This window comes from Botrytis sinoallii (assembly GCF_014898435.1).
Source record: "Botrytis sinoallii strain Bc 23 chromosome Unknown BSIN_025, whole genome shotgun sequence".
NCBI classification, from domain to species: domain Eukaryota; kingdom Fungi; phylum Ascomycota; class Leotiomycetes; order Helotiales; family Sclerotiniaceae; genus Botrytis; species Botrytis sinoallii.
This window is the reverse complement of record NW_024066052.1, coordinates 800,378-826,102: the sequence shown is the minus strand read 5'-3', so window position 1 is coordinate 826,102 and position 25,725 is coordinate 800,378. Positions and strand designations below refer to the sequence as shown.

At 33.8% G+C, this 25,725-nt stretch overlaps 4 protein-coding genes across 4 annotated transcripts; 2 read left to right on the top strand and 2 right to left on the bottom strand.

The window, feature by feature from the left end:
* Nucleotides 1-5,372: 5,372 nt before the first annotated feature.
* Nucleotides 5,373-6,766, bottom strand: EAF02_010539 (uncharacterized protein; the record flags this gene model as incomplete). The annotated part of the gene is made up of 7 exons (XM_038906587.1): nt 5,373-5,380; nt 5,434-5,571; nt 5,636-5,720; nt 5,837-6,168; nt 6,247-6,322; nt 6,413-6,439; nt 6,533-6,766. 7 exons carry the CDS (start codon nt 6,764-6,766, stop codon nt 5,373-5,375), a joined length of 900 nt encoding a protein of 299 aa, XP_038753851.1.
* Nucleotides 6,767-17,405: 10,639 nt separating this feature from the next.
* On the bottom strand, nt 17,406-19,012 carry EAF02_010538 (uncharacterized protein; the record flags this gene model as incomplete). The annotated part of the gene is made up of 7 exons (XM_038906586.1): nt 17,406-17,491; nt 17,558-17,759; nt 17,862-18,024; nt 18,091-18,130; nt 18,193-18,649; nt 18,711-18,830; nt 18,905-19,012. The coding sequence occupies 7 exons, from the start codon at nt 19,010-19,012 to the stop codon at nt 17,406-17,408; spliced, it is 1,176 nt and encodes a 391-aa protein (XP_038753850.1).
* A 1,472-nt stretch (nt 19,013-20,484) lies between these two features.
* On the top strand, nt 20,485-22,556 carry EAF02_010537 (uncharacterized protein; the record flags this gene model as incomplete). Its single annotated transcript, XM_038906585.1, has 4 exons — nt 20,485-20,598; nt 20,662-21,631; nt 21,701-22,153; nt 22,219-22,556. 4 exons carry the CDS (start codon nt 20,485-20,487, stop codon nt 22,554-22,556), a joined length of 1,875 nt encoding a protein of 624 aa, XP_038753849.1.
* An 861-nt stretch (nt 22,557-23,417) lies between these two features.
* On the top strand, nt 23,418-23,771 carry EAF02_010536 (uncharacterized protein; the record flags this gene model as incomplete). Its single annotated transcript, XM_038906584.1, has 1 exon — nt 23,418-23,771. One exon carries the CDS (start codon nt 23,418-23,420, stop codon nt 23,769-23,771), a length of 354 nt encoding a protein of 117 aa, XP_038753848.1.
* Nucleotides 23,772-25,725: the final 1,954 nt, after the last annotated feature.

The window sequence follows — 25,725 nt, the reverse complement described above, 5'->3', positions numbered from 1 at the left end:
TTTGTTGATAAAAGAATAAAGCTTGAGGTATATAATTATTAAATATTCTTTATATTTAAGCTTGTTTTGTATTTTCGAATTGTTAATAATGATACCAAAAAGGGTGATAATGATTCTTTTGCTGGATTTGGTTTTCTTTATCTTTATTCTGCAATCTTGTTTATTATTGCTGGATATGTTTTTGGCTGGTTTTGTATTATCTGTGCTTATATATCTATATTCCTATTACAGGCCCTTATGCAATAATAGTTTGCGCTAAAGGTGAGTATTGCTTTAATAAGTATATTTTGTTCTGTATCAACATCTTCAGATCTATAACCATTATTAAGTTTATTATTATTCTTTATATATAATAATTGATAATCTTTTGTCTTATAAGCTTTTTGGAAAACAACCTTTGGTAACGATAATATATTCAAGATCCTTTTGATCTTTAGATTAATACTTTGAAGAGTTAAGGTATTATCAGATTATTACTGGATCGATTTGATTATAGGTACTTGAGGGCACAAGTTCCCCTTGTAACAATACTGTATTGTATAATATCGAGAAATAAAAGAAAGTATCATATTTGCCCAATCTATATATGGGTTGTAGCGTTATAACCATAATAAGCCAAAAATGACTAATATATTAGAAAAAAGTTTTGTAATAAAGAATATTCAGGTTTCTAAATGTAATCCCATTGCTATAAGCATAATAAAGTATTTCGTAATGATATCTGCTACATTGCCATCGGCTAGACAAAACTATTAGCAATAGAGTAAAAGTTGAATATGAATTTTATATTGATTGACAAATAATCGATTAGCGAATACTTTATTGGAATACCCGCTATCAATCAGATTGATTATATTAAAGAGGGAAGTGTACATTGGAAATATAATAGTTTGGATAAGTAGAGATTTGTTATTTATAGAGCTGAATTGTAACAACTCAGTACTATCTATAGTGTGTTTTATCCATTCCTTGTTTCTTAATAACCTCTACAGCCGACTTATTGTGGAGGTGATACATTTCCCGGGAACTTGTATATATTATTGAATAGTGATGATAATATTGTACTATTGTATGAAGAGATATTAAAAGCACTTTCCGAGAATGCTAAAGAACTATTCTCAACATAGCCATGAACTGTATTAAGCTATTATTGTGTGTAGAGCTGTTGTTAATAATCATATTCCCAAAAGTCATTCTAATTATAATTACTATTGCCTTCGATATTGTTCACCTCAACCAAATTATTGATTTCCTCTTTCAATATTACTACAATTATATCCTGATATCTCTCTTAGGGGTCCTGTATTGTATTCTCTAGCTATTCACTATATATCGACTTGTTTTTTCGCATCGCAATCCCAAATAGAGTGATCTGATTTCTTATAGTAATAGTAAAGACCGAAACAGCGCTCCTCCTCGCATTATTATATCTTGTTTTGGAATTTAATAGTATCAAGCTCCATAGAATCACTATATAAAGCGATAACAAATATAGAAAGGATTGTATTAAATCGAGATTAATTATAATTGTTTTTTTGATAAACCTATATTATAATAATTATTTTCCTAGCAATTCTGATTCCAAATTGTGAATTTCTTTCTTTATTCTTATAATATTATTTAGTATACAAAAGCTTTGAGTCTATACAAACTATAAGTTTAATTCTTTAGAGACTTTTGCTTTAAAACAAGAACTATCTCGATCAGACTGTGTAACATTGATTGTCTAAATATTCTAATTATATATAGAATATTGCAAAGGCCTTATTTCTTCAACATTTGAGTTTATCAAACTGAAATCGCTGCTTCCCACTCAGAGTCGATTATAATATAAAGGCTATCAAGCTTTTTGAGGAATAAATCGGCGATTGTATAGATCAAATTATTTTGTAAAATGTTATTAATATCTTTAATTGTTTTTGATATATATATCATCCTTAATAAGGGAGATTATATATAAAAGTTTCTTCTTCTTAATATTAAATACAATAAAATTTCAGATATCCAGTAGATTTGTAATTCTTGTTTTTTAAATTAAATATTCATTTTGTTATATTATTATATCAGTCTTCTTTCTTTAAAGGTTTTTGGGTTTTTAAAGATTGTTGCTAAATGCTAGTAAATGAGTTGAGGGTTTGGGCTGATATGTTTTGTAGTAATTGGGAAAGCTGGTTTTATAATACTATATTCAGTTGTATCTGGGTTTGTAAGTGGGTTTGTATATCGGTTAGGGCTATACGCTCGTTACTCAGATCTGCATTTATCCTAATCTATATAGTATGAAATAACTTTAATAAATTATTAATAACGCTATATAAATAGTGTAAGTATGATTGTTTTATCCTTAGAAAGACTGAGCGCTGGGTTTTGAAGATCGGGGTTGGAGATGCTTGAAAGTTTACTCGCGAGCTATTGTTATTCAGCAAAAACAGTTCGAATACTTATTCTAAGATTATCGAGTATTTGAATTCTGTTTTCTGTAAACAACGAATTAGGTGTATTTGTCATTTTAAAGGCAAAACAAAGATAAGGATGAAATGAAGACGAGAACGAAAATGAAGATGAGGACGAAGATGAGGGGCGAAAATGAAGATGAGGGTGAAGACGAAGTCTTTATCAGAATATTGTTGTTAAGATCAGATTGCTATTAACATATAGTAACAGGACTTTTAAGAAGGTAGAATATATATCAACGGTGTAAGGAATAAATACTAGATTGAATATATGATATTCTATAAAGAGGTTGAAAATGGTATGATGTAACTTTGCCATATAATGGCAAAGATGACTAAGCATCCACTACGCTAATATACTACTCTAGTGAACCCGTGACACCAACTTTATATTCTATAATTTTAGGAATATACAAATTCCATAAGTAAATACTCCTACAAAATTATCTAATGATAATGATAATTCAGATAATAGTAATAATTGGAGTAATAATTAAAGTAATAATAATAATAAAAGTGATATAATAGAAATAATAAAAAAAAGATTCTTTTGATTATTCTAATTATAAAAACAACAATTAATATAATAAGAGCTATTGTTTTAATTAATCTTTCGAAAATCTATAAAGATAATAATAGATATAAGAATATTAATAATTTTTTTTAATTTAAAAATCTTTATATTTAAAGAATATTATTATAAAGTATTTATATTAATAGAAATGATTATAATAATCTTTCTAATTATACTTGTTAATATAGTTAGAGATTATTATTAATTGAATCTTAATAGTCTTTCTAATTTATATCAAAACTTGTATAATATAATAATCAATAATTTCAAAGAATCTAAATATCAATAGAATATATTTTTCAATAGAATAATATCATTTTCAAGATTATATTAAAAAAAATCTATTCATAAAGTCTTAGGAAAGATTTAATATAATAATTATAAATTTATACTTCCTTTGATATCCTATTTTAGAATTATATATAATCTTAATCATATTTATATTAGGATTTTGTCTATATATAATAGTATTTCGAAATATTATTTTGTACTATATAATCCTTATTCGATTATAATAAACTTATTAATCAAATTAAATGAACTATTATTTTTGTCGAAAAGTATTTTCAAAATTATATTCTTTATTTGAGATATTCCTTTATAAATCGATATTTCTATAACAATACTATTTTGAATTCTTTTTTTTGAAAACTTTATAATAAATATATTGATTGATAGTTTTTCTTTGTATTAATGTTGGTTCGAGAGAGATACGGAAGACCGTGGTTCCCACTATCAGTAGGCCCCTAAATGTCTATTTGTATTCAATCTCTAAAGAGCTAGCTAATAAGGGGAAATAATAGGCCTTATATAGGCACTACTGAAAGAGCTAGTCTCCTTCGCATTCGCCTAAATACCTTTGATACAGTAGCCATTGTATTGAAGTCATTCTTTTGAAGTGAATTCCCTTGTTCACACAATTAATTAATAAAACAAGGATATTGTTATTTCGCTAAATATAAGAAAAAGAATTATAAATATTATAAATATATATAATAGGAAAAAGATTGACTTAAAACAATTATTATATCAAGTATAACAATTTCGATAATAAGAGCTTTACAAATTAATATAATCAATTCTTATTAATATTGAACAAAAAAGTAATCAAAATATAATGATAATAATGATGATAATAATAATAATATAATAATAATATAATAATAATAATAATAATAATAATAATAATAATAATAATAATAAATAGATTTCGCTAGCCTAAATCTAATAAATCTAATAAATCTAATCCCCTCCTCTTTCTAATCCCCTCCTCTTTTTAATTTCTTATCTCTCTTATCACAAGTCCCGAACCTCCGAACCAATCAGAAATGTTTATTCAATTCTTCAATCTCTCCACTCTCTAATCAATTATTTCTTTCATTAACTATAACTTATCAATATAAAAATTATATCATTAGAAAACTCTCAATTTATAGAATCCTAGAACCCTTCGATCTCATTTTATGAATTCTCTGCTCTTGATTTGTTGTTTGATTGTTGATTCTTGAGTTCAAATATTTTGATATTCGCGCACGGGGCATTCGTACTTTTTCTCGACCAATCAGCTTCCAGTTATGAACCGTGTTTTAAATCCTGTATGTTAGGGATTCATTCAAGATTATACATCAAATCAATATAATTTCCTAGATTTTCTATTTCATTTAATTAAAAAAACTAAGTTTTATTATTAAAATGTTTTATATATTATATATAATTTATTGAAAAATGATTTTGCAAATCTATTAAATAATTACAATAATTTAATTAATTATTAAATTTTTTTTAGATTACAGATTTATAAAATCTCTTCTTTCTTATTAATTCCTATAATAATTTCAAAATCCTATATATTTATAGATTTCAAATTCCGTTTTCTAATTATCTCATGTTAATTTAATATTTATCTAAATATGAATTATATAAATAATATTAATCATTATAATAATACAAATAATATCAATTAAACAAATAATCCCAATAATACCGAATTTAAATCTAAATCTAATTTTTATTTTTATTTAATATAAAATATATAAAATGATAATTAAAATAAAAATAAGATAGTCTAAATCATGTGATGTATGAGATACTCAACTCAACTCTTGAATCAAACTCTCTTATCTAAATCAATAATTTTATATAACTAATCTTTAACATGTATAAAGCTATCACGCCTAATTAAACCTATATAAGCTATCTGTTCATCCGCTCATGCACTCATAAATACAAGAACCCCCAGACCCTCCAAACGAAAGTCATCATGACCGGAAAGGCCCAGCTTAACCTGACCCTATCCACTGTCTTAGTAGTCTTGGTATTGGGGATTATATCCAACAACTATTCAACTATTCAACTTGGAAACACAATGTTAGGAACAATTCATGATGCGGTTGGAATTTGACGTGCCTATATCACCCAGTTCTTGCCATCTTTCGATGATCTGCTCGTTATCCAGACTAGCTATGATTTGAATCGCGGTGGTTTGTTCTTTGGTAATATATTTTTCAATATCAGTTAGATCCGAGGTGATGTTTCTCCATCTGCCTAAAGTCTCGTCAATATTTTTTATAACGGCTAGCGTATGTATGCATCTATTCAAATCACTCACCTTGTTCCGCTTGCATTTCATTGATCATAATTCCCATCTCATCGCACACTGCTTGGGCATCACCGGTTACTTGGGATGCCAATTGCTTTCAGTTATAAAACCAAACATTAGTATAGTAGTGAGTTATCCACCCAGCCATTCATTCATCTCCATAGAGATACAGATCTTCGTTCCACTCTTCTGGTACTGGAGAACACATACCGTATATCCCAATGCAGATATACACCGTCTTACTGTTGCTGAAGAATTTCTATCTTCGGCCCCGATAACGAAGATACTTACCTCAGCCGCAGTAAGTTTGCATTCACGATCCAGATCGGTGACATTCTGGTTAATACTTTCAATCCGCGAACTGAGAGTCGAGCTAATCTCCATGAGGGTTGTTACAAGGTCGGATGCTGTTTGTTCCATCTTGCTGCTGACATTGGATCGCTCTTCAACAATGGCATGCAAGCCTTGGAGATCATCGGCGTTGGGAGTGTTATCCACTGCAATTTGCGCGCTTAGTTGGCCCAAGTAATTTAGGGCTAAATCTGCAGTCGGTGATGTGAGTAGAGCTCAAGACTCGGTGTTTTACGAGCAGCTGTGAATAGATGAAAATTTTCACCTACTATATCTCAGGTGTGCCGTACTCGCATAGGATTGGAAGTAATCCTTTAGATTCCCATACGATGTATACACTTCTTGCTTTGTGTGGACAGATAAGATCAGCTGACTTAAATCAAATAACAAGATATTAAAGCATGCATGCAAAGTGGGTAGGTTGGTGGAAATCACCTCAATCCTCAGTCGCTGATCTGCGACCTATTTGAATGATCAGCCTCAACATCTCCATGTCCTTTCCAAAACTGTATCGATGTCATATATAGATGATCTATGCGCATGGGATTATCTTACTGTCTTGTAGTCACCAAGAAGAGTTATAGCAGCCTCAGGCAGGGGCAGTTTCTCGTAGTCTGTACCAGGGTAGAAATATTTTTCACCGCCGTAGGCTACAACATACTGGGTGAAAGTCGTGGGAAGGTCATCTGAGCTTTGGAAATTGTCCATACTCGTGGTGTCTATTCTTTGATACCAATAATGTTTAGAAGAGTCAACGAGGCCCACAGGCTGCAAAGTGATGTTACTCATGACGGTAATCTAAGAGTGGATCTCATAAAAAGAGCAAGTAGAGTGAAGAATGTGGTTTGTAAGTTCGAACAATCATGGGAGATATATATATGGCAGTTTTTCATCTCAAAACTTAAGTCAGTATCCTAATACTGTACTACCGCCGGTTTTATAGCATATGTTACTTCTACTACGCTGTGCTCTTTGCGCTCCCACTCACATCATCACTACCCGATCTCAAGATGAAGTCTTCAATCGTCGGCGACCACGCAGGGTTTATTCCAGGTTTTGCCTATCAGTTAAGAGTAGGAATAGGAAGAATTCACTCAATTCAGACATTGCAATTGGATAAAGCACGTTTTTTATTATCGCAAATTGTCATCAATCGAGGTTCACAGCATATATCAACATCACGTATCAACGTACAGAACACACCACTTTAAGCATGGTACAGTTGAACAGCAGAAAGTTGTATCATCGCTATGTTACCGTGAGGCATTCATTCCGAATTGTTTATTTCCAAGATATACTGTACAATCGGAATCTGCGAGTGATGTTGCAGTAAACATTGTAACGTACAACCATGTCACAAGGGGATGGCAAGTGAGGAACTTGAATCTGCTTGCAAGCAAGTCTTGAGATGTATTAAGAAGTATAACCACTGAGGAGATCCGGGGCCTTGTACTTCATACATGAATGCTGTAATAAAACATCGGCCAATATGAGATAGGTAAAAATATTCCTAGGCAAGCGAACCCCTTTTGAAAAGACAACTCGCTAGCAGATGCACAGTCATTCTCAAACACTTAAACCAATTCAACAGATCAAAACTGCAAACAGAAGCGTTCGTACTTGAAATGGTTTATTCTTCAAATCTCACTCAACCATTACATCATATAGATTTACATTTAAGCATTCAAAAAATTATTATGAAAGTAACATCGTTAGCTAGCTAAGGAAATGAATGGGGGTAAAAATAATCTTCGAGATCTTATAGATCTTCCGCTGATTCCAATAAGAAAAAAAGTTGTGCAAATGCAATATTTCGGCTGAGTTCGACAAAAACTGGAAATGAAGTGAAGTACTTTAGTCTCAATCACCATACATAAATCAAAAATGTTCCATACATTCATGAAACATTTGTTCGATTCAGCGTTTAATTGATTGATTGATTGATTGATTGATTGATTGATTGATTGATTGATTGATTGATTGATTGATTTAATTAACGTCCTTTTCTCAGTCCAAGATTATTTAGGATGGCTAGGCTTTAAGAACCTAATAACTGCTAGTAGATATCTACAATAAATATATTCAATTTGGGGGAGTAAAAACGAATACTAGAGTACTATGCCTGATCTTTATTTGGAGTGTAAATAGAGATTAAATAGTTTTTATTCTCTGAGATACTTCCTTCCTTATTTTTCTTCTATCCCTAATTCAATTAAAGTATTCCAATATCCAATTTCTCTTTTTAAAATTCTAAATCCAATTTGTTATTCCTCTTTTTCTATAAAAGGCAAGAATTATTCTCTTCTGAATTGCCTTCAATATAATAAAGGATCCTCTTACTAGTAAGGTAATAGAAGCAATAATCAATACAAATCACATAATCTATAAACTACTTTTATACTATATATATATATATTATAAACATAATACCATGATATCGTCAATATACGATTATGAGCAATCTGTCACACTGCCGAGTATATCGGGTTGCAATCCAATCACTCCAACAACAATAACAATAACCATATTAATAATTAAAGCGAATAGAGATAATAATATACAATCTATTTATAAAATAATAATTAATTAATTCTATAAAAAAAACAAAAAGCAATAAATAACTCTAAAGATTACAAATATAATCGATATGTGTATTAAAACCTTAAGCAAGATAGAATTAAGCTACGCCGATATATTAAGGTTTGTATATATCGATAATATAATTAAGATTATAAAACAAACCAGATCTATACAAAGAATCCCTATACTAATCACAAAAATAATCTTAAAGAAAATTACTAAATCCTATATTGATACATTTAAGACTGGGAAGGCGCTTCAGATATTAAAAAATACTAAGGTGAGTATATTCAAAATAATGGAAACGATATAAAAGTATAAATAATAAGAGCGAAATAATTGTACAATTCTTATTTATTTATTTATTTTATTTATTTATTTATAGTGATTAACGTCTTGTGGGGGACCTCCCTAGGGGTATGAAAGACGTGGCTAGATCTAGAGTTACAAATACAGAAAGGCGCTGATACGCACGCTAGTAAAACCTCATAGGGTAAACCCAGTTCCTTCTATATATCCTAAACAAGCTAGTGTAATGTTCGCAAATAGGGCCGTTTGATCGGCCCTATATTCCTAACGCTTCCTACTACTCGTAGAAAGGAGCGCTCTGATTGTACGATTACTCCTGCCATAAAACCATATGAGCAGGAGCAGTGTATACAGGTATATTGCTTCAAAGAAACAGGTGTGTGTGTAATGGTGCTCCATGGGAGTGGAGGATTCGGCTATTGGGCCGCTCGAGAAGAGCAGCCGGAACGATGATTCCACTGAGTAGCGGAGTGGCGCATAGGCGCAGTGGTAACAGCTGGAAGGGGGATCAGTTCCCCTTCAGTATTCGATCGATCGCTTTTGCGGCCCATAATAGAAAGGCTCTATTAGGGTTAGCGGTAGATTGTCGGAGCTCAGTGGAGCTGTGTCAAGAGGTCCACACTAAGGTGGCCTATGAGGCGGCATATAGGGTGGATCCATGTGGATCAGATCGCTATAGCCTTAAGTTGTAGAATAGTGGGAGAGTGGACCGATCACTCTACCACTGAACCAGCCGGGCTCCTTGCGGAGGACAATGGTCTTTTTGTCTGTGTACAATTCTTATAAAGATAGGAAATAGGTAATAAATGATTATCAATAACCTTTTCGAATTGTAATTGAAAATTATAAAAACAGTTTCTGAATTAAGGCTCGAACTAATCCCCTCGCTTCATCGCAATAGAATAAAATAGACTCTAGAATATAAAATACTAGAAGAATATAAAAACCTTTTGTGAAACAAAAATTGTATATAACTGATTATTGTGTTTAATATAGATAATACTCAAGCCATAAAGATCTGATATAATTATATTATACCTCAAATCTCTTATAATATATTAAGTACACTTATAATACTTTTAAATATAATTATTCAAAAAAAGATTAAGATATAAATAAAAAAGAAATCAATACAATATAGAGTCTTTAAATACAGGGTAAACTCTTTTATAAAAAAGGTTAATTAGATTATTAGTTTTAAGAAAATAATAAAACCATTTTGGTTATTTAATATTAATAAATATTCAAAGCCTCTTAATAGATTGCAATACCCTCAATTACAAAAGTATTCCAATAAATACTAGTTATACTATAATCTGTATGTATATTATTATCCGGCTTGCTATTTTATATATAGTAAACTAACTGCTAAATATACTAATAAAAAGATCTATAAATAATACTAAAATAATATTTAATATATAGAATATCTAGAATTTTTTTAATCTATATATAATAATTACCCAATAATATTATAATTAATCAATGGAAAACTGATTAGGCTTACCTATTAATAAATAAAAGAAATCAGGATTACTAACTAAAAGAAAATTCAGGAAGTATACAAAAAAAAGACATCTACTCCAATACTAGTCAAATAGTTTTAAGTAGTTATCCCCAAACTCCCTATATCAGAAACCTGCATTATTATCTATAAAAACGAATAATAATTGGTAAATCGATTATCCAAACAAACTCGATTAGAAAAGAGCCCCTCCAACAATCCGATTTATACTCCAGGCCGTAATCCTCCGTGTTATGCTAATAAAGGAGTAAATTATAATGTAATAGTTATAGCTAAAAAAGCCTTCTTATCTTTTGACTCTGAAATGAGCGAAGGGAGTGAGTCAAACATTAACAAAATTGTTATTACTTTTATATGAGTTATATAATTAGTGTAAATTCAATAGAAAAAAGGGGGTTTACGATTGTATAGGTGAATATAGAGTGCGGATACTTCAATCATATTATCCTTCTACAGATTGCTGGAAAGGCTGATATGGATATCATTTGTATTTAAGAATCCCGATTGTATAATAATTCGGCAATTCAAAATTATGTTGTATATAATCGATATTAGTTAATCGATATCTGGGAGTGGCTGATGGCTTTAAATGTAGGCTACAAATAATCATTTATATATGAAAAGGAGGTAACTTGAAGATTAGATAAATAAGACAAATCGAAAACAGAGATCTATTTTGAATCAATATTAATAGGTATTCGATCCTTAATACCTACTATACTCTGCTTGATCTATTAACAATAGAATATATACTCGGACTAGAGATTGCTTTAGGAATTGGTATGGTTATTAGAAATGACTTCAATACTAAATATAATCTATGGGAATCCAAAATAGTAATTACTAATTAAGGTGATATACTTGTATAATGAATTGTTGAATAGGGAATGGAATATATCGAAACCCCTAATGCCCTTATATATACAAGGGGATACATTCTGGATCTAATCTTTTCTAATTTGACTACCACTACGATAGTAATCGATAACGATTTGTACAGCAATTCCAATCATGCTATTCAAGTTACTACTATTTCGAATAGAGGAATTTTTGAATACAAACAAGCGTATATCCGGATTCGCAATTCAGATTTACCCTACCTGGTAGGTATAATAGTCAATCGCTTAGTGAACCTCCAAAACCCGGATTTCCGGTTTATCTATAATATCAACAAATTGATTGCCAGACTTATAAGCACACTAAGCGTCTCTATAGTAACTATAGAGTAGAAAGGCTATAAACCCTATTAATCATCCTTGTAGTGGATTGATGAGTGTAAGAAGGTATACCGAATATATACACAAGTTAGGAGAACTAGAACTACTAATAAAATGGTAACTATTCAATAGGATCTATAGAGAGTTGTGCGAATATCGAAATAAGTTTATTGAATTAAATGCTTGGATAATGTATAGAATAATCAGGAACTATATAAAGTTATAAACTGGTACAAGCTGATTCTAGAAGCAGACCTCAAGGCTTCTCCTTTGGTAATCGAAGGTCAGGAGATTACTAATATCAGAAAAAAAGCCGAAGTACTTTTTGTAATAGTATTCGATTGCTTTAAAGCATTGAATAATCTACAGTACAACCCTCTATAAGAACAGGACTGCTAGACAACCTTATTATAGAAAAGAATAATTACCACAGAAAAAATGGAAAAACATATAATAAAAGTTAGGAGTATATCATTTGAAATCGATCAGATAATCGTTCGTTTTTTCAAGGTATACTGGCCTAGCACGAAGAGTGTAATATATGAGATTTTCGCGGTTTGCCTTAGGTTCAACTATTACCCTAACAAGTAGAAACTCGTTGAAATAGTTATACTACCCAAGGTTAGTAAAAAGGATAGAATATTCCCAAGATCGTAAAGACTGATTGTATTGATATTGTGTATTGAAAAAGGACTAAAAAGGTATATCGCTAATCAAATTGTATGGATAGCTATGAAATACAATATTATCAGCTCTCAGTATTGCGGAGCATTGTTGAAAAGAGCTGGTATTGATTTTATAATTGTCTTTACTTATAATACCGAATTTGTTTTAGTAGTTGGCAAAATGGTTATACTAGTAATAATAAATATATAAGGTGTTTATAATGTATTTCTTAAAAGACAGCTCCTATAATGTATAAAGAAACAAGATTAGCCTATAGTACTTTTGTGATTCATTAATTCATTTCTGACTGGGAGATGTATATATGTAAGGCTTAAAGGGATTATAATATAGGATTTCCCAATTATATATAATATCCCCTAAAGATTGCTATTTTTCTTTATTCTATATACTCTTTATCTTACTAAGCTTCTCAATCAAGATAAAGTATAGTGTTTCGGATATACTAATGATATAGCTATATATTATATATCTAAGGACCTATTTACAAATACATATATACTCCATCAAACCGTTCAATGTATTTTACAATAAGAAGATCAGAATAAGGTTTTTTTTACTTCAAAAAAGTTTGAGTTATTTCATATATCAAGAAAATATAAAATTGCAAACCCGACTATAAGAATAAATCAGGATCTAATCATTACATCAATCCTTTTAAAGCTTATCAACAAAATACAACCGATTTTATATTGGCTTGATATCTTTTTTGATTAATATCTAATATTCTTACAATATATTAAAACGCATATTATAAAAGCTATACGTATTGCATCCCATATCCGATTAATAGCTCATATAGCCTATAAACTATCTGCAGCCTATTTGCGAAAAGCAATCATTATCTGTATACTCCCTATTGCTCTTTTTAGCTTTGAAGTATAATTCAATGGGCTATATAAACAATATCTAAATACAGATTATATTCCGATCGGTATTAGGATTAAGAAATATATCGATCTAATTAGTAAGACAATTCATAATACAGTACAAGGAGCTTTATCTGTCTACAAGATGATCCCGATAACTGTATTTCTTGTAGAAGCTGATCTCCTAGTTAAAATTGTTATATTAAAATAAGCTAGATTGAGGTTTGCATTTCAGCTTTAGATAATAGATATATAATATTTATTTATAAACTAATTAAAGTTATATATTAGAAAAAGAAAACAAGGTATAGGTATTCTGAAAGATCTTAATATAAAACTATAAAGAATGGGATGGGCAATTTTTGTTACCGAGTGCCCCAAACTCTTATAATCTTATTTCTTTTTTAAATATTATATTGATTCAATAAATAATATGAATAAAGAGGATATTATGAAAGTATTCAAAGAATGATAAGACTTAATCCTTCAAGAAGACTATTCTGTATTTTCAGACAGGTCTGAATAATATAATGAATATAATCACTGTATAGAATATGGCTTTATAATCTATTGCGATAAGTAATAGATTGTTAGTGGTTATAGTTATATACGCAAATAGTTGTATGTTTTTGATATTGAGGTAATTAGCGTATAGCGGGGACTAGAATGTCTTCTAAGTATTATTGATTGTTTCTATTAGAAATAAATATAGTTATATATTGATAGTACCTCAATAATCTAGGGAATGTAAGAAAGCATTACTGTCTCCTTTCAATAGGTATATTACAAATGCTATTAAGCAATACAATACTACAATATTACAATCAAATAGTCCTCTGGGTATACTGAGATTGAGGGTAACGAAGCAGCTGATTATCTTGCTGATTAGGGTACAGCTGGGCTACTTAACTCTAGCCTATTCTGTTTCCCTATAGTCAGTAGCTTCCGCTTTGTTCTATATATCAAATATTAGTGTTCCGAGAGCAAATGGTAAAAGGAAAAAAGAGGTTTGATCTCCGAAATATATAATGTATAGAAATTAGTATATAATATTTCGAAGCCGGAAAGCCTCAAGCTCTCTTACGGGGTACTATATAGACTTATAGCGATATGGACCGGACATAGTAACTTTGCAGTTTATTATTTTTATTTTATTTATTTATATTAATTAACGTCTGTTTTGGACCTCCCTAAGGGTATTTAGACGTGCTAAGATAAGGAACTATTTGAGCGGCGTGATCGTCGCGACCGAATTTAGCAATTTAACTTCAATGCTAGGGGCTATTCGCTTCTCTGCAGGTGCGATCCGCTTCTGTTTTCAGAAGGGAATGTCTGATCCGGGTTGTTGTTAAAACAGAGCTTAATTCCTGGGTGGATAGGCTCGTTGTGGGCTTCGATCCCTATAGTAGAGGAGAAGAAGCGAGAGTGGGTTGCTATTTGTTTAGCCGAGCAGCAGGGCTCTTGTGTTATATATTGGGTTTGCGGTTTTTAGGGTGTAGTGTATTCGAGTGATCAGTTGAGTGATGAGTTTATAAGGGATGAGCAGCAAGCTTTGTTGAAAAGATTGTTGCTTTCTAAGGGTCCTTTAGTAGTTAGAACAGATCTGAGTGTAGAACTCTGAGTCGGTGATCAGCTGAGTGAGCTTGCTAGGTGTGTGTAAGAGTTTTTTGATATATGTGATCGCCTGCTTGTTAGATTGCATTTCTATAGGGGCAAGGGGCCAGTCTGAACGCTTTAGGTTGTTTATAGTGCATTTAAAGAAGTGATATGGTTTCTTAGCACTACCGCATGAGCAGTTCAGCTTGTTGTTTTGATAACCAAATCGCTGATGGTAAGCGGCGTAGTTGCTGTGGCCTGTTTTTATAGTTATCAATCGATGTAAGACTGCTTTTGGTAGAGTTAGTTCCTTTGGCTTCTTTGTACTATATCTAGAAGATTATTTCTTGTAGTTAGTGGAGAGAAAGGAATTCATCTCTTCCCACCAGGTAGATTCTGTATGTAGGCGCTTCTGACGGACAATCGTTCGGATCCCACTGATTGTTGGTAGCTTATCGATTGCCTAGTCCATAAGCCCAATTGTGTCTGTGTTTGCTAAGCGATCTGTTTCCTCATTGCCTTCAATCTTTATATATCCAGGTGACCATTTTATCCTGATATCGAATTGTTTTATTACTTTATAACACTTGTAAAAGACCCATTATATTATAAGCAGTGCATTTCCGCGTATACCCCAGATAACCGATGTACTGTCAATACATATTCAGATCCAGCTGTTCAAGGGATCTTCAAGTATAATGATTAGATACTCCAATCCATGCCATACTCTTATCGCTTCTACATCGAATACATATAAGTTGCTTCGGATCTGCTTAAATCCGAAGGTTATTTGAGTACCATTGCGATATATTACATATCCGTAGCCAACACAATATTTGCAATCAATGATTTGTTCTGATCCGTCAGAAAAGATCGTATAGTCTTCGAATGAGAATTGTCACCACCACTCTTTAAAGGCTTGAACTGCTTTTTTTTTGGTTAATCCTTTTGTTGAATTCATTCTGCAACCACTCGAAAAATGCAAGCAGAGTAGCTTTGAGCGTTGCATCTCTAGGATGAGATAGCTGAGCTGTTGGATTCTTGTAAGAAACCTTTTTGCTGTACCTGCTCCTCATTTACGTTTTTGTATTACTAGCTTCAAACGATTTACTAACAAATATTAATTGTCGATCGTTTTTAAATGGAATGCAAATCACAGCTTAACATATTCTAACACGACTATCCCCGATAGCAAGCCCACTTCTTTGATAAGAGCTGCGATCGGTATAGTCTTGTATACTGGGATCGCTCCTCTTGCAGCAGTATTGATCACTCTATTGATACAACGGAGATGACCTTTTATGCCTGCACTTATACTTGCAGTTTATTATATCAGATTCAATTACAAAAATAGTATAAATATTTGTAAATATAGGATTGAAAAAAGCTTATTGTATTTCTTTCAATATTCAATCAATAATCAGATGCGTGGCGATTGGCCGTTTGTATTAAATCGACTTCGATCCGAATGGGATGTAATAGCATATATCAACCATGTTTTGTGAATATAATATAGTTTTATTGATCTTCTCACTAAATCCAGATTCTATACTAGGATATGCTTAAACTATATAAAACTATACGAATTCCAATCTGTTTCAATATTCTGAGGATAAGTTTTCTATTCTAATCAATCTAAAACCCATACCGAATAGCTATAAGTACTCCGAGCACTCTCCCGATCGATAACGATCGACCTGATTATCCGCCGATATTTGGATAGTATATAAAACAAGGCCCTCTAAAGCAGGACTACAAATCTTTAGATAGAATAGCCGTAGGATTGTTATGAGTGGTACTAAGCAGGGGAATATTAGAGGCAACAAGCTCCTGATTAGCTAACATTATATTACTATAAGCGGCTGGAATGCTAGTGGCCCGTAGGTCCGCTCCTTAGTACATCTAGAATACCCCTTGGGAGGTCAGATATTAGATGTTAATCACTATAAATAAATAAATAAATAAGGTAATAGAAGAAGGCATTATTCTTCTCTATCTTTATTTCTTTTAAATTAGCCCTTTGTATATCTTTATAAGCTTGATATCCTTTAGCTTTTATTAGATATATATAATCGAAACTATTGAAAATAATAGGGCAGGGCCGAATCCTAAGCCCTATTATCTATACACAAATCAATTCGGAAAATTCGAAAATTCGAAAATTAAAAGAAAAACATTATACTATATTAATGTTCAAAGTATGGTATTAATTTGAAGGCAATGGTATTCTTTGTATTGTGTTGTTGTAGTATTCGAGTGGCTGAAAGCCAAAGGGTATAAAAAGGGTTGTAGTACAAGTAGAATAACGGTAAGCTCTATATCGAAAAGATTCTTCTAAAAAAAGAGATCTACTGTATATTATATTTCTGTATTTGAAATAGTAATCGATGGTAGATGTTGAATCTAACCAGGGCTTCCATAACCTTCGTATCCATATCTAAAGCTAATATTCAACTCTTTGTAGATATTGCTATCATAAAATCGTAATATAATCCTTTGCTATATCTCTGAACCTCTCTTCTTTCAATTCTTCCAATTCCATCTGTAACTCAATCTTAGCTCTGCAGACTCTCAAGAGAGAGCTGGAGGTTCGTAGGATGCACTGCGTACAGGTGTTGAGTCTTCGCATCCCGATTCAGCGTTTAACTTCAAGCGCTGCCTAGTGCCTTTGCGTATGAGTCAAGGGTTACTTGCTCGGGTGCAGTAATATACGCGATATTACAATACACATCCACTATATCAAAGGGTGTATGGTCAGCGATGTGAATATGAATAGAAATGTGCATTGTTAAATACATACTCTTGTCGTGGAGTTCATTCCATGAGTCAAGGATACTCTGCTGTTCGATTCCCTGGGTTATGTCATTTCCGGTCCCTGAATTGTCCTGTGTGCCCTCCTTCACAGCCTGGAGATCCCCAGCGATATTGCCCCATACGGAAACGAACCCATCAAGGGCATGGACTGCGACGTCGATCTTAGCGATCAAGGAATTTAAATCGTCCTAAACCATACGAATAATGCAATTAGTGCTGCAAAATAACAAAAAAGAATGAACGGTGTGACGTGAATGATATAATGCCGATGAAAACTGAAAGCTTCCCACCTTGATAAGACCTAAATCTGCAATCAAATTTTTGTCGGCTGCTATTTTGTCGTTATCGTCCTCGATAAGTTCCTTGACCGCGTCGATTGTGGTTTTCATCTTCGCAGCTTTTGCTCCATATACACCCATTATAGCTCCAGCTATAATGGTCCCAATCGGATAGCTGTGTGGTTGAATTAGAGAGTGGTTTACACAAACATAAACCTCCTGTGAAATCAACATAACTCACCACCAGACATATGTAACCGCCGTTGCGGCAATGATGATATCTAATATTATTAGTTACTCTTCGTATTTGGGTTATAGGTATTAAGTGAAGAAACGTATATACCTTCTTTATATTCATCTTGATCAGCGCTTAGCTCAGCCTTATCTGATATGAGCTTTTCCTGGGTCTGCGTCAGATCCCCCTTGTCCCCAGTGAGCCCGGTAGTAATCAACGTGTTTTGAGTATTGAGAGCTGTTTGGTCCTCCCTGCAATGTTGTTGAAAAGTCATCAAATCCTGTTTCGCCTTTGCAGCTTTACCCTGTAGCTTAGTTATGGTGTCGATCTCCGTATCCACGAGCTGGGTTACAGTTTCTCGGTACTTGGTAACATTTGCCTGGTCTTGTTGAGCCGTAGGCTTTTGCAACTCGTCATATAACAGGTTTCCGTATTTGATGATGTTGGCATAGAACGACCCACCTGCTGTGCCGCCTGCCGTGTGAGCATAATCTTTCACAGCATGGCTCAGGTCTACAATGTTTCCGTAAACGTTGTCCTTGAAGTCTTGGCAGTGGGCTTGACACTACGAGAAGTCGGGAGTTAGTGGTACTTTTGTCGACTTTGAGAAGTAGTTGTATACTTACCGGCTTATATACATCTAGTAGGGGGTCGATGTATTTACTGAGGGTGCTGTAGTGGTCTAAAGTGATACCCGTACGAGCCATATAATCGTCTTTGTTCGTGGCAAGAAGCACCCCAGTCCACTATATATAGGTATCAACATATAATGTTTTCAACGGTTGGAAAGAGGAACTTCAGGAATTGTGGGTGGACTTACAACATAATTGAGAAGACCCACAACTATGGCATTATCCAAGATATATTTGCCATCTGAGCCGATGAAACCATCTGGTTTAAGCGTAATGGTCTTAGTAGAAGTACTCATGATGATCAAGGCTGAAACGTGTATAAGATATTCGATTAGGGTTTTTATGCTATGAATTGAAGAAGGCAGAGCTACCGAAGGTTGACGGCAAAACAATATATCCCCAAATATGAGAGTGCGTAGTCAAAGATAATGTAGTTTTTATTGACTTACTGACCGATTAGTTTATATCCCCATGATCCCAAGCACCACCTAGTGATGGGAGGTAGCAACACGGTGGTGAAGAGGATAGGGCAAGAGTATTGGCAGTCTCTGATACGATTTTCGTTATGTTTCGACAAATAAGTGTACAACAAACTTTAAGTAGTACAGGTGAGGGGAAGTTACAATTATTCCACGATGATCTGTTACATTAGGCTTTATCTGATTTACAATTGACGATAGATGGGCCACAGAGTGGTAAAGGAGATAAGACAAGAATATTGGCATTCTATAATACGATTTTCGTTATGTTTCGTTAATTGTACAAGTGAGGGGAAGTTGCACCTATCCTATGATGATCTGTTACATTAGGCCTTATTTTGTTTACAATCGAGAATAGATGGGCTACAGAGTGGTAAAGAGGATAGGACAAAATTTCTGGCAGTCTCTGATACGACTTGTATTGTGTTTCGTTAACAGGCCTCATCTGATTTACACTCGAGTATTGATAGTTCACAAAATGGTAAAGGGATAGGAAAGTGCTGGCAGTCTCTGATAGGGTTCTCATTGTGTTCCGTCAAGTTGAAGATAAATTAAAGATGTGGGGAAGTTGTACCTCCTCCACGCTGATCCGTTCCATTAGACTGTCATTTGACTTATCATTGAGCATAGGCTGGGAAATTGTTCTAGCTGAAATGCTGTGAATAGTTGAGAATTGAGGTATTGCATTGTGAAATTGCTGCCTAATGAATCACTGCATCCCCTATCGGTGCTACAACTATCAGAATTTCCATACCGACTGCCCTTCATCCCATTTGCAAATCAGTTATCTATCAATATATCATACATATATGTTACAATCGATTCGGAACAGGCCATTCCGACTAAGCCAGCTCCAAGACTAACAATGTAAGGGGATAAGCATGCTGACGTTTTCAAACCGCTGGCATCTCGAAGTGGCATTGCAAGTACCGAAATGTACTCGTGAATTGGCATGATTGCGATAACTCTTTGCCTAGTAACCTTGAATTAGTAGGTGTCAGCGATTTTTGCAAAAACAATTCGGCTGACGAAGAAAAGGAGTAACCGAAGGTGAGTTGGAGAGAATCACAGCCCACAAATCATCTGTGGAACTGTGGTACAGCCTATTCCGTGGAACTGGGCTGAGAAGAATATGATATGTGTAGTATAGTGACTATCTCAGTAGCTGCTCAACGAGAACCGGAGTAGTTTACTAGCACAGACTCTCCTCTAGCAGAAATAAACAGAATCTCCTCTTATATGTTGTAAAACTCAAGAATTGTATTTTCTCTATCAACAGACTGTTAGACATGAGTTCCAACAATACAATCCCAAATGCCCCTGATGGCTGGTTTCAATATTCGACATCTCATTCCTTATCGACTTTACCTCAAAGGTCAAACATAATAGCTCAACATAGCAAAGTGAGTTTTCCATGATTCATACGTAGTCGGTATCTAAACGCTGTTATCACTAACAAGCTACAGTATATCGTCCGAGATATGTATGTTGATGCGCCAACTGCTATCCTTGCATCTACCTCTCAACTCACTCAGATATTTGCTGATGTGATAGCCTTTTCTACGCCAGAAATCACCATCTCGATTCCCAAAAATGGGGTAATTTACATCATCTCCCGAGTTGTAACGGCAAGCGGACCCTTCACTATCACCCTCAATCCCGCCAGCACCAACGAATCAGCCTTTACAATCTATGGATCCACATTCGACCAACCAATATCCTACAAATTAAATTCAAGCTCCACGACCCCCGCAATCCCACTCGATCTATCCCCAGCCTCTGGAAATCTCGGTGCACAGATTGACATAAAGAATGGGGAAGCAACTCTGACCTACCTAACCAAATACGACGATTTGTCTATAACTGATATCGAGTTTACCAAATGTTTAGTTACTCAACTTCGAATCGCGTCTATTTTTTTTTGGACTCAATCCAGTCTTTCATTAGATTTGACATCCCACGTAGCCCGGGCGACAGCCACCTCGGCGACAGGTGTGCTTCTTAATTTGCAAGCTCATGCGTTGGGTCAGCAGATCTCGTCGTCGGTTCTCACAGGACCGAATATCAACTATGTGCCCGTTTTGACATTGAGCACGTATAAGCTAGTTCTGGATGATGTTATCGCGACGGCTTCCGCGTTTGAAACACAATATAATCGATTTGCGGATCGAGCAGCTGCTATTGCAGACCAAAAAATCGCATGGAAAGCGATGCTAGATCAAGATGAGGGTAATATTACTTTGCAACAAACTCTTGTTACCAATTCGCTAGCAAGATGGAATAACGCAACAGATATCTTGAATAATGCCGAAGTCACAATGAGATCTCATCAATTAGACATTCGGGATAAAGAGTCGGACTTCAATCTGGGGATCCAAGAATGGAAGAGAGAGCAAATTATTGATACAATTGTTGATGTATTTCAAGCCATATTTGGTGAGTGCTTAGAGCCTGGAATGATGAGTGACCAGAGCGTGTATTCGCTGACACCTCTATTTTGACTAGGATTCGCAATCGCAATCGGTGAGATAGCGATCGGCGATCCTGAAGCAGCAGCCGCTGCACCAGGTGCTGCCGAATCGGCCATAAAGGTTGTTAGCGAAGCTGGAAGCCTTGCAAACTTATTCCTCAAGCCCGAGACTATTGAAGGTATCAAGGGCGGCACTGAAGCCACTTTGAAGCTATACGAAAGAACTAGTGCCGCGGTCAACGATGTGGCGGCTGTCGATTTGAACTCCGCGGGAGGTGACGTCTCAGGCGAAGATCAGAGTAATGCTGATTTAGCTGCTATTGTTGGCATCGCTGCTTGGGATGAATGGATGATACAAAGTGATGAGCAGATGGCGTATGCGGTTGAGCAGAAGATTGAGGGGGCGGGGGCGTATCAGGCGGAGTTAAGACGACATGCCATCGACGGAAAGCTTCTAGTTCAGGCAAGAGCACAGAGTGTTAAGATTGGTAAGTAGTCCCTCAAAATCGATTGATCTCTTTGTTACCATGATTACTAATCCTATTGCGTGAAGGTCAGGAGTATGTTCAGCTCTGGCTTCAATTGCAAGCAACAAAAAGCAATGCAGCACGCCTGCAACAGCTCTATGATACCTACGACGGAGAACAAGATGCAGCTCTCGAAGCACAAGGTTATTTTTATGATCGAGTATCTATGCTTCGTACTAATATTATGATTTATATGAGGGATGCTATATGGGCGTATAAATACTACACGTTGAGTGATAGCACAGTTGTTCTTAATCCATTAAAAACTATTATTGAATATCAGGAGGACTCGGAGATGATTGTACAGGAAGTCACTGCGTGCAAGGAGAACTACTCGAGTGATTTTACACGCGAGTCTGTCTAAATGCCCCCACCTTCAGCTTGAATACCCAGCACTTACTCTCTCTATCTTCGTTATGTCTAGCTTTCATTCCGACTATTCAAACCATCGATGTAAGTATACAGCATGATAGGCTTTCAATCAGACCACACCCACGAATCCATTGATTCATTACTTACCTCTAGCTCCCGCTCAACTATCGAACCAGCGTCGTAAACGCGCTACAATCCTCCTTCAATTCCGTCACTATAACGCTCTCGCCTTCCACTTCCACTTCAAGTTCCACTTCCGCAGCAGATAAAAGTTCAAGCCTTCCACCCATCGCCGGCCCATTCTGTGAGGATTCATAATAAGTCCACTAAATCACTTATTAATATCTTACTAAATAAGGGATATCTTGATGACTAATACACATATAATATGATCTTATATTATAAAATCATATTATCATATAGTTGTATAATAGTATCTCTTATCAAATTGATTTATAATGGAATAGAATGAAATGGAACTAGATGGAAGTATATAGGAAATATCGCTAAATTGATTGGTTGTACTTTCTTTTTATTATCTAAAATGATTCTATAAGATACGATTTAAATCGATCTTATTTATAAGCATAGAATATACTGGAATTTCATTATAAACTATATAAACCTAGAATATTCTTTAAAGAAAATCTAGGAAAAAGCAAGCAATTCATCTCAACTCAGCCTAGCTCTTCTAAATTGACTTCAATTCAACTCTTATTCTATATATTCGATTTATCCCTCAAGCTTAAACTGACTAGATCTTCCACTATCATTATAATAATACTATTCCTTATTATTATAAAAGCTAACCTCCAAGACATTCATTGATGGATCCCGCTTCCGAGTCTTCGGCATGCGGGCCTTTCTCCTCGGCGCAAGCCCCAAGCCCTCAGCCTTCTCCTCAAGTATCTCTCGTGCTACCATCCGCCTACAAATCTGCACTTCGGGAATTTATACCGATATTCAGGATGGCATCATATATGGATTCACGATCAAACCGCTCAGTCGACCATTTGAATATACGGTTGCAAAGGATGGGACGGTGGACTTGCCTCCTGTCAAGGATAGCATTATCAAAAGTTCGGATTATGTGGATCCCACTGCGTTTGCACAGTGGACTGTGAAGATTATGAACCCGGGAGATTTGGATCTAAGTGGGCTAACGGGATTGAAATTGTACTGGGAGGGAAATGCGAGGTTCAATTAGGAGATTACTAATGCTTCCAAGCTCCGGGAATCTGAAAAGCTCTTCATCTTCTTTTCGAGTCTGAAATTAGTACGATAATCAATCACATATAAGAAATTTTAGATTTCAATTCTTCAAAATATCGTACGATCTTTACATAATTTCATGATTTCTATCCAAACAAATCAATTACAATTATCCCAAAATGAATTTGATCAGCAATTGCTGTGATATTGTCGTCCCTTCCAGCCGAAATGCTCGGCACCCCTATCCAATTGATATTACACCGCCTTTCATCTATAGATCGGCATAATAGAAAAGGTAGGGTTCTTAGGTAACCTTATAATCCTTATGAGTTACTCGTAGTAATGTATCATTTATTCAGTCAAATACTCTTGTTAACCCGCTCTCTATTATTTCGATTGTAAGCCTTTATAGCGTTACAGACGAATATATAGAGGCCTGAGGCCGATTAGATTATCTATACTCGGTTCTGAATATTCCTATTTATATAGATGCTCTGATCAGACTCTATTATCTTTCATTTCGTAGTTATCTTCTTAGTCTTTCGAAAAAGAGTTTAATTAGATTAGACGGAAAGAAGAAAAATAAGAAGATAAATAAGAAGATAGTTAGAAATTTGTCTTTAACTTCTTTCTAGATCTAAGTATTTAAAAGATTGATTGATTGATTGATTGATTGAATTTACGTTCACCTTCAGTCTAAGACTATATAGGACAACTAGGCCCAATAGACCCAACAGATAACTTTTTGATTTATAATATTGAATATAATCTAATTAGGGAAATGAAAATAAATGCTAAGAAATAATGCCCATTTATTATATGTATTGTATATAATAAGAAAATTTGAAAATCAAGAAATTGTGAGGAGATCAAGCCCCTCTCTTATTTCCTTAACTATTTCTTCTTTATTATCTTTTTCTCTCTCCTTTTCTATTACTATTTCTTTTTCTATTACTTCTTGTTTAAGAATCCTTGCTAAATACCATGCCTTTGTAGCGATTTTGGTGATATTGATAAATTTGATAGCTAATTCGATACCTATTTTGGTATGCAATAGAATTGTATAGTGATTTTCGATAATAATATATTCTGGAATATCTTTTTTCTTTTTGTTTTATATATAGAATAACTAATTAGGAAGTATTGCAATATTTTAATATTACTGTATATATATTTATTATTGGAGTAATTAAATCGATATAGATATGATTTGATATATCCGTAACCTAATTTTAATTGGAAAAGTGTACTAGTAGTATTTCGATTGGTTCCAATTAATAGCTTAATTTTCGATCCGATTTTCCATGAAAATTGTTTTGAATAGGTTAATGTCAATTGATTGGATCTGAGTTTATATTAATTAAAAGTTAAACTTCATTAATCGAAAGAGGATTCTTTGATTATCATTTCTAGCAATCCAAAACTGATTTCATTCAAGGTAGATTATATTGTAGTAGCCTCTTTTGCTAGCTTATCTGCTAGCTCGTTTTTTTTAACTGATATGTGCCCTGGTACTTAATTCAAGAATATTTCAGATCCTTTAGTTTATAATGGCTTCGGCTGCTTTGATTGCTCGAATTTGATATGCTTGCCCTGGGTGGTCTAAGGGTATTTTTAATCAAAAAAGGTCTGCTTGATTATCTGAATAAACCTTAAACTTCTTTCTATTATTAGTAATTGAACTAGCATATTCAATAGCTCGAGTAACTCTATATAGCTCTTTATTATAGACTAGTTGATTACTTCTAATATTGATTTGTTCTTGATATGAAATCTAATTATTCAATTGTATTGATACTATCCCTATACCAATACCTATTCTCTTTTTAATAAAAAAGATATCTATATAAATGTAAATAGTATTTTGATCTTTATATTTAAAAATAATATTATGGAGTATTACTGTATTTTCTTTTGAAGCCTAACTAATATTAATTTTGAAAGGGATT